The sequence below is a fragment of the Pongo pygmaeus genome, chromosome 15, assembly GCF_028885625.2.
Source record: "Pongo pygmaeus isolate AG05252 chromosome 15, NHGRI_mPonPyg2-v2.0_pri, whole genome shotgun sequence".
In the NCBI taxonomy this organism is placed as follows: Eukaryota; Metazoa; Chordata; class Mammalia; order Primates; family Hominidae; genus Pongo; species Pongo pygmaeus.
In genome coordinates, this window is record NC_072388.2 from 16,798,278 (window position 1) to 16,811,175 (window position 12,898).

The 12,898-nt window shown below is 55.2% G+C and overlaps 1 protein-coding gene across 1 annotated transcript in view; it reads right to left on the reverse strand.

Annotated features, from left to right (window-relative positions):
* Positions 1 to 10,467, reverse strand: part of LOC129013198 (rootletin-like) — a 23,125-nt gene extending 12,658 nt beyond the window's left edge. Inside the window, 11 exon segments of the mRNA XM_063652117.1 lie at positions 2,368 to 2,527; positions 2,964 to 3,202; positions 3,631 to 3,774; positions 4,144 to 4,278; positions 5,021 to 5,200; positions 7,366 to 7,433; positions 7,436 to 7,534; positions 9,163 to 9,262; positions 9,610 to 9,698; positions 9,701 to 9,755; positions 10,408 to 10,467. Coding sequence (XP_063508187.1) covers positions 2,368 to 2,527; positions 2,964 to 3,202; positions 3,631 to 3,774; positions 4,144 to 4,278; positions 5,021 to 5,200; positions 7,366 to 7,433; positions 7,436 to 7,534; positions 9,163 to 9,262; positions 9,610 to 9,698; positions 9,701 to 9,755; positions 10,408 to 10,452 — 1,314 coding nt within the window. The 5' untranslated portion in view covers positions 10,453 to 10,467.
* Positions 10,468 to 12,898: the final 2,431 nt, after the last annotated feature.

The following is a 12,898-nucleotide window of genomic DNA, read 5'->3' on the forward strand; positions in this document are numbered from 1 at the left end:
TCAGTTCTGCCCCTGTACCCTCCCAGTCCTGGCCCAAGGCCACTTGGGACCTACTGCTCTATGGACACATGTATCAAATACCACCCCATATCCACTGGGAGCCGGCCCCTAGACAACCACACTGAACTCGGGCGATGCCAGGCACTTGGGCACCAGTGGCCTGTTTACCATTTAATCAATGGGCCAAAACTACCTTTCATGAGGGGGTGGGTATAATAGAAGGAGGGCTCAGCCCTTAGCAGACCAGGAGTTCACAGGCAGGAACCACAGCTCCCTGGGTTATCTTTCACCTCTACGATGGTGATGAACGTTTTTGGAGTGCTTACCATGTGTCCAGTCCTGTTTTAAGCACTTCATTTATGTTAACTCGTTTAATCTTGGTACAATGCTATATGAGGTAGGCAGTAACATTATCCCTATTTAACAGATGAGAAAACTGAGCCTCAGAGTGTCAGAGTAACCTGCCCAAAGTCACAGAGCCCACACACACCAGACTGGGATTCGATCTGAGACAACGGCAATGTTCTAAGCCCGTTTCCCCACAGGAGCAGGTGGGGGTACTCCCTACCTCCCCATGTGCTACAGCAGGGGTAACAGGAGACGCCGTAGCATGCAACGTGTCCAGCAAAAGCCTGGCACGCAAATGCCAGCTCCTTTCAGGGAGTCTTGTGGTTTCTCAGGAAGGGGCCTGGGTGAAGGGGGCTGTGGTATCCCTGGCTATCAGAGTATCAGAATATCTCTGGCTATCCAGTTGTGATATCTCTTTTTAGCAATTAAAAACAAATTTTTTTAATTAAAAAAATTTGGGGGGGCCAGGCATGGTGGCTTATGCCTGTAATCCCAGCACTTTGGAAGGCCGAGGTGGGTGGATCACCTGACATCAGGAGTTTGAGATCAGTCTGGCCAACATGGTGAAAGCCCGTCACTTCTAAAAATACAAAAAAATTAGCCAGGCGTGGTGGCGGGCATCTGTAATCCCAGCTACTCAGGAGGCTGAGTCAGGAGAATTACTTGAACCCGGGAGGCGGATGGCGCCATTGCACCCCAGCCTGGGCAACAAGAGTGAAACTCCGTCTCAAAGAGTAAATAAATAAAAATAAAAATTTTAAAAACTTTTTTAAGAGACAGGGTCTTGCTTTGTCGACCAGACTGGAGTCCAGTGATGCAATCACAGCTCACGGCAGCCTTGACTTCCTGGACTCAAGGGATACTCCCACCTCAGCCTCCCGAGTAGCTGGGACTCCAGAAGTGTGCCACCACACCTAGCTGTTTTTTAAATTTTTTGTAGAGACTGGTTCTCACTATGTTGCCTGGGCTGGTCTTGAACTCCTAGGCTCAAGCAATCCTCCCACTTGGCCTCTCAAAGTGTGAGATTAAAGGCATGAGCCACCACAGCTGGCTAATTTTTCGTATTTTTAGTAGAGACAGGTTTTCACCATGTTGCCCAGGCTGGTCTCAAACTCCTAGGCTCAAGCAATCCACTGGCCTCTGCCTCTCAAAGTGCTGGGACTGCAGGCATGAGCCACTGCGCCTGGCCTGGTTGTGATATCTCTGGGTGAGGCAGCGCCTAGGGGCTGAATGAGGCCATTTCCTGTTCTTTGTGTCTTCTACAGCGAGAAGCCTGAACCCACAGTGTCCAGGCCAGTGTTCAGTAGACAGCAGGTGCTTGTTCAATGCATGCTGCTGTTGATGAGTTTGGAGATCATCTAATTCACGGGTCAGCAAACTACAGTCCACAGGACAAATTCGGCCAGTCTCCTGTTTCTATAAGGGTCTGAGCTAAGGATGTTTTTTCTTTTACATTTTTAAATAGTTGAAAATGGATCATTTCTAAAGGAACAACAACATTTCTTGACACATGAAAATGATAGAAAATTCACATTTCAGTGTCCCTAAATAAAGTTTTACTGGAACCCACACCCCTCTGTTCATGCACTGTTTGGGACTGCTTTCTCATTACCCCAGCAAAGTCAAGTAGTTGCAACAGAGACTGTGTGGCCCGTAAAGCTGGAAATATTGACCATTTCGGCCCTTTAAAAAACAATTTGCCAACCTCCGACCTAGTTCACAAAATCTGTACCTTTTGTTGTTCGCAGATTCCTTTGAGAACTGGAGAACAACACCAGCTCCTCTCCTTGGAGAAATGTGAGCCTGAGCATGCACACAAATGCACACAGACTTCTGCACAGTTTCAGGGATTCAAAGACTCCTCAAAGCCCATCCATTCACACCAAGGTTAGGTGAGAGGGCTTGTCATAGTTCAAGCCCCTGCTTTTACATACGGGGAAACATGATTCCAGAAAGGGGGAGCTACTGGCCCGGGGCACACAGCAAGCCCCGGGGTAAGGGGTGGCACAGGGAGAGTACCTGATGCCGGAGCTCCTGCAGCTCCCGCCGAGCCTCCAGCCATGAGTGCTCCACCTCCTCCAGCCCAGTTCGCAGCTCCCCGGCCTCCTTGCCCACAGCTGTCCGTGCCTCCTCTAGGAGTACCAGCTTCTGCTCCTTGTTCTCATTGGCAAGCTTCAGGCTGGAGAGGGCAGAGGTCAGGGGCTGCCCTGGGTCCTGGGAGTAGTCAGTGGCTCTACACAAAAGCTGCCTTCTCCAATTCCTGGAGTGGGTCAGGCACTGCCTGCCCATGCAGCCTCTCCCAAGAGCTGAGCCCTCCAGGGCTGGGGTCCAGGCCCTCGGCTGGGAGGGGTAGACCAGTGACTCCAGGAGGGGACCTGGTTTCCAGAGTGATGACGGTGGGTGGGTCTGAGTCTGGACCCAAAGCTGCCCGCTGCCCCTCTGCCCCTTTCCCCAGTCAACAGGGAGGAAACCCTAAAATGACCCAGGTGCCAGGCTCTGCTTAGGAGACAGAGGATCCATATCTCAGAAATTTCCCCAGAACCTTGGGGGTGAAGTTAGATTTCAGGGATGGGATCCCATGAGGCCTCAGGGCTGGTCCTCCTGTGACACCCCGCCTGATGCGCTCGCTCTCTGCCTTCTTCACAGCGGCCCAAAGCTCCTCATTGGAGCACTGCAGGGCCTTGGGCTCCTTGGTGCCATCGCCCAGGCTGTGCCGCAGCTCGCCTGCCTCCTGGTGCTGCACCTCCCGGCCCTCCTGGCTCTCAGGCAGCTTGCACTGGGCCTCCAGCAGCTCCCGCCGCAGCCCGTCATGGGCATCCTCCAGGAGACGCAGCTGGGTCCAAAGCTCTTCTTCCTGCGAGCACAGCAGGTGTCCCCAGGCCAGCGGTCACGGACCACCCCGTCAAGCTGGGTCTTGTACCCCATATCCCTGGACCCAGGGAGCCTGTCCCATCCCTCTGCAGTGCTCAGACCGCAGACTGAGTTATCATTTGAGCAAGGCGTGCTGTAATCAGTAATGTTTTGACCTGAAGTCACTATCAGTCAGGACTGTCCTGAGCACAACACCAAGAGGGCAGAGACCCCACTCACCTCTCCTTGAGGCCAAATCCCACCTGTACACAACAGGTGCTTCATAATGCTTGCTGCCTCCTAAGTTGCTATTCATTGGTCCTCAAATGCAGGGAGGAATCTTACACTCTTCCGGGGCCCTGGGGAACTAGGCCCCCAGGCACATAGCGCCATTTAGAGTATGCTGCTCGGAAGAGTGGGGCAGCTGCTCACCTCACAAAGAGAGGAGTCCCGCTGCTTGCCCAGGTCTCAGACCTGCTCTTGCAGCCTCCTCACCTCCTGGGTGTGGGCCACAGCAGCCTCCTCCAGCTGGGCCCTTAGGTCCCACATCTCGGATGTCAGAGAATTCACGGTGCTCTGGGACAGAGGAGCTCCTCAGACTTGGTCCTGCTGTGTTCCCCACCCCTAGCTGCTCCCAACCCACTCCATGCACTGCCCACTTTCAACTCTAAACACCGCCCCTCTCCCTGGCCTGCCGGACCCTCTGCCGACCCCTGGATGCATAGTGAGTGCTGCCCGTGTAGCTAGGCTCTCCCTCAGGCCAAAAGGATTCATCAGGGCACGGCTGAGCCACCTCCCTCAGATGGGGGGCTCCCAAAGGAAGAGCTAAACCTCCTCTCCCACAGCCTGGAAGCTTCTCCAGGACCATGCCTCCCCGTGGTGGGGCTCCTCAGCCAGGGATGTGCCTCTCTGTGAGACGGCGGCCCAGCTGCCCACCCTCCGTACCTGGTCCTGCTCCTGCCGGCTCTGGGCATCTCGTTTCTGCCTCTCCATCTCCAGGGAGATGGTGGCCAGGCTGTGCCGTGTACCCATCAACTTCTCTGACAGCGCCGTCTTCTCAGACTCCTTCAGAGACAAGGCCTGTGCAGAGGCAGGGGACAAAGGGCTTGGGGGATGGGCTGGTCCTGGGGGTATGCTCAGGCTTCTTCCTGCCTGGGAAATGTGCCCACTGGGGTCTCAGAGGCCTGAGTGTGCCACCGCTGGTGGACCCAGGGCAGACGTGCAGCCCTGGAAAAGGGCATGATGGCTGTCACAAGAATCCCAGACGTGGATACCACTCATAGAGCTCACTAACCCGCCACAGCACCCTGACTGCAGAGTCTTTCTTTCTACCCATTTCACAGATGAGGAAACTGAGGCTCAAGGAGGTAAAGCGACTCGCCCAGGTACACAGCTGGTGAGGAGAGGAGATGGGTGCAGTCTGCCCTGTCTCCGTTACATTATAGGAAAGTTAGGGATTTGTTATTTGGGGGGACAGGTCGGCTGATGCCTGTGGGCATCGTGGGGACTGCTCAGAAGGCAGCCATGAGGATCCATGCCCGGCCTGGGATGGCACGAGGCATGGGAGAATACGGAACAGCTTTCCTGGTGTCACAACTGTCACTGTCCCTCAGTAAGTGCTCACTGTGTGCCAGGCATGGAGCACAGCAAAGCCTCACGAACCCCCTTCTAATCCTTGCGTCCTGTAGGTGAGGAAACTGAGGCCCCCAAGAGGGCACTGGGCCTGCCCCAGGGCTCCTAGCTGCCAGGCGGTAGAGCAGGACCCAGCCCCAGAACAGGAGCAGCTCAGAGAGCAGCAGACGCCACGCCAGGGCTCATGAACCTGCTGCTTCTTGCCGTTGGCCAGGAGGAGGCCCTCATCGCGCTCCTGCTGCAGGGCAGCAATCTCCTCACTCAGCTCTTCCTTCTCAGCCTCCAGCCGGACCAGCAGCTCCTCCTGCTCACACTGCAGCTCACTCTGCAGCTGAGCCCGCTTGGCCTCCAGCTCCTGCCATGCTGCCTCCTAGGGGGCCAGGACCAGACATATGTGACACACCAGGAAGAGCCCAGGCAGACCCCCCAAAACATCAGGGCAGCAAGAGCCATCTGGCCCCCATACCCTCAGAGACAGGGAGGGTGACCAGGAGGTAAATACAAGGGAGTGATAAGGGCTATGACGGGGAAACGTCAGGGCCATGAAAGTGTCAAGGAGCAGCAGTGGGCTGGCCTGGTGGTCTGAACGTGATCCCCTGAGGAGGGACAAGTATCTGTCAGCCAGGTAAAGAGAGAAAAGACAACCCCAGACCAAGAGCACAGCCCCTGGAAAGGCCTAGAGGATGCAGGGCACAGAAGGAAACAGGACGTGGTGAGTCACAAGGCCAGAGCCCCAGGCAGGGGTGGGGCCAGGACAGGCCCTGTGGGCCATGGGGATTCTAAGGACAGTGAGGAGAGTGGGAGAGAGGACTCGAGCCAAGGTGACAAGGAGCAATCTGATTTTTAGCTTAGGGGATGTTCCGACAGCTGTGGAAGAGGTATTGGGGTTGGGATGGAGGGGAGTTAGGACTGGCTGTGAGGAATAAAGGGGGTCAGGGGTTGCCAGAGGAGCTGGAGAGAAGAACACAGATTTGGGGACATTCATGAGGCCAAGCCAGGCAATGCAAAGGGCAAGAAGAGCAAGGGGGAAGTCACAGGAGTTCAGATCCCTGGGGACTGGAAAGGCGGGCAGGCAGAGCCCACAGGAAAATAGCAGCCCACCCAGGGAGCCTGAGGGCAGATGCCTGCCTTAGCACTTGCCCCTAGCAACTCTGTGAGAAGCAGACAGAGCTGCCCCCCTTTTTTTTTTTTTAGACGGAGTCTCTCTCTATCACCCAGGCTGGAGTGCAGTGGCGTGATCTTGGCTCACTGCAACCTCTGCCTCCCAGGTTGAAGCGATTCTTCTGCCTTACTCTCCCAAGTGTCTGGGACTACAGGTGCGTGCCACCATGCCCAGCTAATTTTTTGTGATTTTAGTATACATGGGGTTTCACCGTATTAGCCAGGATGGTCTCGATCTCCTGACCTCGTGATCCGCCCACCTCGGCCTCCCAAAGTGCTGGGATTACAGGCATGAGTCAGCACTCCCAGCCAAGCCGCACCGTAGCTCATGCCTGGAATCCCAGCACTTCAGGAGGCTGAGGCGAGCAGATCACGAGGTCAAAAGTTCGAGATCAGCCTGACCAATATGGTGAAATCCCATCTCTACTAAAAATACCAAAATTAGCCAGCTGTGGTGGCACGGCTATAATCCCAGCTACTCAGGAAGCTGAGGCAGGAGAATCGCTTGAACCCAGAAGGTGGAGGTTGCAGTGAGCCGAGATTGCGCTACTGCACTCCAGCCTGTGCAACAGAGGGAGACACCGGGGTCGGGGGTTGGGGAGGAGGGGGAAGAGCTTTCCCTCCCCCTGCTGGAGAAGCATAATAACAACCACCCAAGGCCATGGGGACTGCAGGGTGAGTGGCACGCCCTGGATCCATGCAGTCATAACCTGCACCTCTGTCAGAGGCAGCCCTGTCTAGGATTTGGTGGCCGAGGGCCCCTGTCCTGAGGGCCACTCTGGAGAGCATGTCAGTGCCAGCAATCATAACTTACGGAGCATTTGCTAAGTACCAGTCACTATGCTAAGCCCTCTATGCAGATGGTCTCAGCTCATCCTCAGTACCTTCACTATCCTATCCCTATTTCTACAGGTGGGGAAATGAAGGCACGGACACCTTGGGTAGCATCACCAGTAAGTGACTAAGATTAGATTCAAACCCAGGCAATATAACCCCAGAGTCAGTGTTCTAGTAACTTCCCTGGGGCCTTGCCTTTCTATAGGCTCAGGTCTGAGTAGCCCTTCATATGCAAACAGTACTTCTTAGCAAATGAAAGTGCTTTCCTGCTGTACGTTAGGTCGGCATTTCCCAAACGTGGTTGTGGACCCTCTGCATCAGGATTACCAGGGCTGGACCAGATTTGGGACCTGGGAATCTGCATGTCTAATAAGGACCACAACCTTCCCACCACCCCCCCCAGTCCTCCCAGCTGTCCCCAGGGCCCCCACAACAGAGAGGAAGTCCCATTTCACAGATGTAGAGACCGAGGCAGAGCAAGAATGATGATGAGACACTGGCTCAGATTCCTGTCCACCCCGCCCCAGCTGCCTGAACCTTTTCACTCTGGAGTCACTGCAAGTCCTCCTCGTGGGCTGCCTGCTGCTCCCGCAGAGAGGCCTGGGCTCCCGCTCAGCCTGTACCAGCTTCTGGGCCATCAGCTCCTTGTCTAGACTGGCTTTCTCCTGTGTAGTTATTATTTGCTGCCGCAGGCCCACCAACTCCCCTGCACGAGAGGAATGGGGGAAAGGGCAGGGTTGGGTTGAAACCTTTCCTTGGGCCAGCAGACTTAGGCCAGGTGAACCACATGGGCAAAATCCCAGAGGCAGAGGGCCTGCCTGGCATCTAGTTTGGGTCCTCTTGAAGAAGTGGCTTGCCCTCTCTGGGCCTCAGTTTCCCTATCTGCCACATGGGCCCACTGGCCCTGACCCCTTTCCTGCCTACCTAGAATGGCATTAAAGGCATAAAATGACTGATGAGAAGGCCTCCCAAATGGGATGGATGTCAAAGATATAACAACCCTAGGCCAGGCACCATGGCTCACGCCTGTAATCCCAGCACTTTGGGAAGCTGGGGCAGGTGGATCACCTTAAGTCAGGAGTTCGAGACCAGCCTGGCCAACATGGTGAAACCCTGTCTCTACTAAAAATACAACAATTAGCTGGTCATGGTGGCAGACGTATGTAGTCCCAGCTACTCGGGAGGCTGAGGCAGGAGAATCGCTTGAACCCAAGAGACAGAAGTTGCAGTGAGCCAAGATCAAGCCACTGCACTCCAGCCTGGGTGACAAAAGTGAGACTCTGTCCCCCCAAAAAAAACAGGCTGGGCGCAGTCGCTCATGCCTGTAATCCCAGCACTTTGGGAGGCTGGGCCAGGTGGATCACCTTAGGTCAGGAGTTCGAGACCAGCCTGGCCAACATAGCAAAACCCTGTCTCTACTAAAAATACAACAATTAGCTGGATCGCCCGTCGGGCCTACTCCAGCTCCTGCTCCCGCCCGCTCAGCTGCCGGGGAGAGCTGACCCCGACCCAGAGACTGAGCAGCACTCCCAGCATCCCCCAGCTTGTTCATCGTGCAGCACCCCAACTCTGGGCCTAACCCAGTCCTGGCAGAAGGCCTGGGTTCGAGCCCAGGGTCTGCCCTGTTGTGCTATATGTACTTGGGCAAGTCATGACCTTCTCTAGATCTGCAATGCACGTGTGTACAAAAATGATGGCCCAGCTGGACATGGTGGCGCACGCCTATAATCCCAGCACTTTGGCAGGTGGATCACTTGAGGTCAAGAGTTCAAGACTAGCCTGGCCAATGTGGTGAAACCCTGTCTCTACTAAAAATACAAAAATTAGCCGGGCATGGTGGTGCACACCTGTAGTCCCTGCTACTTGGGACACTGAGGCAGGCGAACAGCTTAAACCCCGGAGGCGGAGGTTGCAGTGAGCCCAGATCGTGCCACTGCATTCCAGCCTGGGCAACAGAGCAAGACTCTATCTCAAAAAAAAAACAAAAAAAAAAAAAACAGAGCCCTCGCTCAGCTTTGGGAGTAACAGAACCCTTGTATTACTCTAAGCAGAGAAGCTGAATATATAAAACAGACCCAAGTGCAGCTGCTCAGCAGGCCTCAAGGGGGAGACCCGCACCCTGCTTCCTGCACCCCCTGCCCCATCCTCTAGAGACCCCTCCCAGAAACCCAGGCACTCCAGGATAGACACTGCATGAAGGTCCCTGGATCCCTGAAACCCTAAGGTCTCTTCCAGATGTGATGTTCCCAAAAGTCTAAGATTCCAATTCTAAAAAGTCTTGACCTATTATTAATCTGTATCATTATGATGATGATGATGATGATGATTATTTGAGATGGAGCTCCTCCAGCTGCTCCTGCTCTTCCCATGCCACTGTGGCCTCCTGCTCCACCTGCCACTGCCGGCCCTGCAGGGTGGCCTTTTCTTCCTCCAGCTGTGGGCAGGGTAGGGGTGGGGCCTCGTGAGCAGGGCATTCCTCCCAGGACCAGGACGCCTCCTCCACCCACCCACCAGCCACAATAGCCCAGGGGAGGCTCCCAGGGAATGAGGGACAGTGCCCTTGGGTGTGTGGGACACTGGGGAGGGGGAGATGAGGAGGGCCCATGGAGCTTCTGTGCTTTGATGCCTAGAGAGGATAGACAGACAGACGGAGACAGACAGATAACCAGAGACAGAGAGGGAGGCAGGGGCCAAGACAGGTGCCGGGCTGGGCCTGGGGTGCCTCACTGAGTGGGGAGGATGGGTGGGCAAGGCAGGTGGGCCTGCAGGTGCACAGTGTACCTGGGCGACAAGGCGGTTCAGATCCAACTTGTCCTGAGCAAGGCTCTCGTTGAGGGCGCTCAGCTTGGACAGGGAGTCCCGCAGGGAGCCTCCTCTGCCCTCAGCTTGGTCATGGAGGGCTCGAGCTCCATGCGGCCAGCCTCAGCCTGCAGGGTCAGGCCCCAAGAGATGAGGAAAGGCAGAAAGGTTGGGAGGAGGTGAGGAGAGACAAGAAGAGACCCAGAGAGATGGACCCTCGGAGACAGGGGAGGGGAGACAAGGAGGGGACTCAGCGTGAGATGAAAAAAAAAAATTACCGCAGAAAGCCTGCTGCTTATGGAGCCATTTAAAAGCCACGCACTGCAGAGCTGTGCAAAAATAGCTCAAGCTGCAGGGCAGGGCCAGAGTTCAGAGGATCCCCTGAGTAGGGTCTAGGGATAGCACTGCTCAGAGCCCAGGCTGCAGCGGACAGGGCAGGTCCCCCCGCCAAGGACTCTCTGGGCTGTGGCCCCAACTCTCAGACCCCAGGAGCTGAGTCTCAGGCACTGGATGTCCCTGAGCTATAGGCACTGCCCGCAGGAGCATCCAGAAGAGCAGGCATGTGGCCATAAAGAGAGGTCAGTCCACTTATGGCTGGGACCAGAGGTCCAGAGGTCTGTGGCCTGTGACAAAGATCAGCCTGTATCCAGAAGGAAGGGGTCAGTCTGTGGCCAGGCTCAGAGGTCTGCCTGACACTGGGACCAGTCCGTGCCAGAGTGAGAAGGCTTGGGGCTGGGGGTCAGAGGTAGGTTTGGGGTTGTGCAGCAAACAGGGACCCACCTTGGTCAGCGCCTCGGACACCTCGTCCTTCTCGGCCTGCAGCATATCCCGTTGCAGTGTGGCGTGGCTCAGCACCTCCCTCACCTCCACCAGCTCCTTGGCCAGGACTGAGTGCTTCCCTTCCAGCTGCTCTAGTTGTCTATGGCTGCGGGACAGAGGGCGGGCGGGTGGCCCATGTCAATTTCCTGCTCTGAACCCCCTGTAGCCAGCAAGATGCTGGGCCGGGGACCAGGCCTGAGGCAGGAGTTTGGAGAGAAAGAGCCTGAGCCACAGGGCGACCAAGCCCACTACCGCTTAGCTCCATGACCCTGGGCCTCCGTTTTCACACCTGCAAAATGAGGTACCACTTGCCTCGTGACATTGTTTGTTTTTTTGAGACAGAGTCTTGCTCTGTCACACAGGCTGAAGTACAGTGGTGCGATCTCGGCTCACTGCAACTTCTGCCTCCCAGGTTCAAGCAATTCTCCTGCCTCAGCCTCCCAAGTAGCTGGGATTACAGGTGCTCACCACCATGCCTGGCTAATTTTTTGTAGTTTTAGTAGAGACAGGGTTTCCCCATGTTGGTCAGGCTGGTCTCGAACTCCTGACCTCAGGCGATTTGCCTGCTTCGGCCTCCCAAAGTGCTGGGATTACAGGCGTGAGCCACCGCGCCCAACCTGTTTTAAGGATACAAATTTCACATGTGCTTAAAATAGTGCCTGACACATCTCCCCAAAGGCCTTCAGAAACAAGAATAATATGCTCCACCACAGTCTACTAAACATCATCGATCACGTCCCAGAGAGGTAAGCAGCGCAGTGGTGAAGAGGTTAACTCTGAAGGCAGAATGTCTGGGTTCAAATCCTGGCTCTTCTGCTAACTAGCTGTGTGACCTGGGGCAAGTGACATGGCTTCTCTGTGCCTCAGTTTACCACCCACAAAATGGAGATAACAGCTTCTATGTCATAGAGTTATCATGGAGTTAAATGAGAGAACTGAATGGCTTAAAATGGTATCTGGCACTTAGTGAAATTAGGATGTTATTATTATCATAACTAAATTTTAAAAATACTATTACTAATATTACTACTCTTATTTTAACTATTGTTGTTATTATCATCCAAGTTCTACCTTTTAACTAATTCTCTGACCCCAGGTAAGTGATGACACGTCCCTGAGCCCCAATTTCCTGAAATGGGTCTGGTTAGAAAAGCCGACATCAGAGGGGTCCAGATGGTAGGAGGCCCAGGACCCAGTGGGTGCTCCCTAACCCCCCGGGGGGCACTGCCAGGGGACCCGAGGCACATTTGAAGGGCCCTGGCAGGGTAGCAAGATGCTGCTCACCTGCGCCATCCTGCACCGCGTCCTCCTGCTCTTCCTCCTGCCAGTCCCGCTGGCGCCGCAGCTCCTCCTGGGCAGCCTGCAGCTTCTCCCCCTTCTGCTGCAGCTCCTCGGTCTGCTGCTGGCCACCTGCAGGCTGTGGGCCAGGTTGCTCTTCTCCCTTCAGGACAAGGGGAGGGGGAGCAGAGGGGATGCTGGGGCTGCTCTCTCCAGAGAAGGTGGCTGGCTGCTGCTCTAGCCATGAGCTACATCCTCCTGTCTTCCAAGGCACCTGCCTCCAGGAAGCCTTCCCTGACCACCCCGTCCATAGCTGACTCATTTCACTCACACCCTCCAGCAGAAGAAGCTGGCTTTCCTTCTCCCCAGCCCACCCACTTGGAGGCCCAGTGGAGTGGATGGAGGTACTGGTGTGATCTCCAAGCACCCTACCAGGTAGAAGAGGCCAGGCTAGGCTCCTGGGACACACAGGCAATTGTGCCACCAGCTCTGCTACGCCATGTGACCAGGAAATGCTCCCTATAACACCCCATGCCCCTCAATTCCGGGAAGCCCGACAGAGCTGAGTCTGCAGATCTCACAGCTTCCTGCTACATAGGCACATGTTGGCCACAGCAGGGGAGGGAGGAGAAGGCAACAAATGAGACCCCAAAGACTTGCCATGAGCTGCTACTTTCCCCACTGGTGGCAGGTGTGAAAACACTTCACGACGCGATTTTTTTTTTTTTTTTTTTTTTGGTGCGATGGCGTCTCGCTCTGTCACCCAGACTGGAGTGCAATGGCACCATCTCAGCTCACTGCAAGCTCCACCTCCTGGGATCACACCATTCTCCTGCCTCAGCCTCCCGAGTGTCTGGGACTACAGGCGCCTGCCACCATGATCGGCTAATTTTTTTTTGTTTTTTGAGACGGAGTCTCGCTGTCACCCAGGCTGGAGTACAGTGATGCCATCTTTGCTCTGCAACCTCCGTCTCCCGGGTTCACGCCATTCTCCTGCCTCAGTCTCCCGAGTAGCTGGGACTACAGGCACCCGCCACCATGCCCAGCTAATTTATTATATTTTTAGTAGAGACGGGGTTTCACTGTGTTAGCCAGGTTGGTCTCGATCTCCTGACCTTGTGATCCGCCCGCCTTGGCCTCCCAAAGTGCTGGGGTTACAGGCATGAGCCACTGC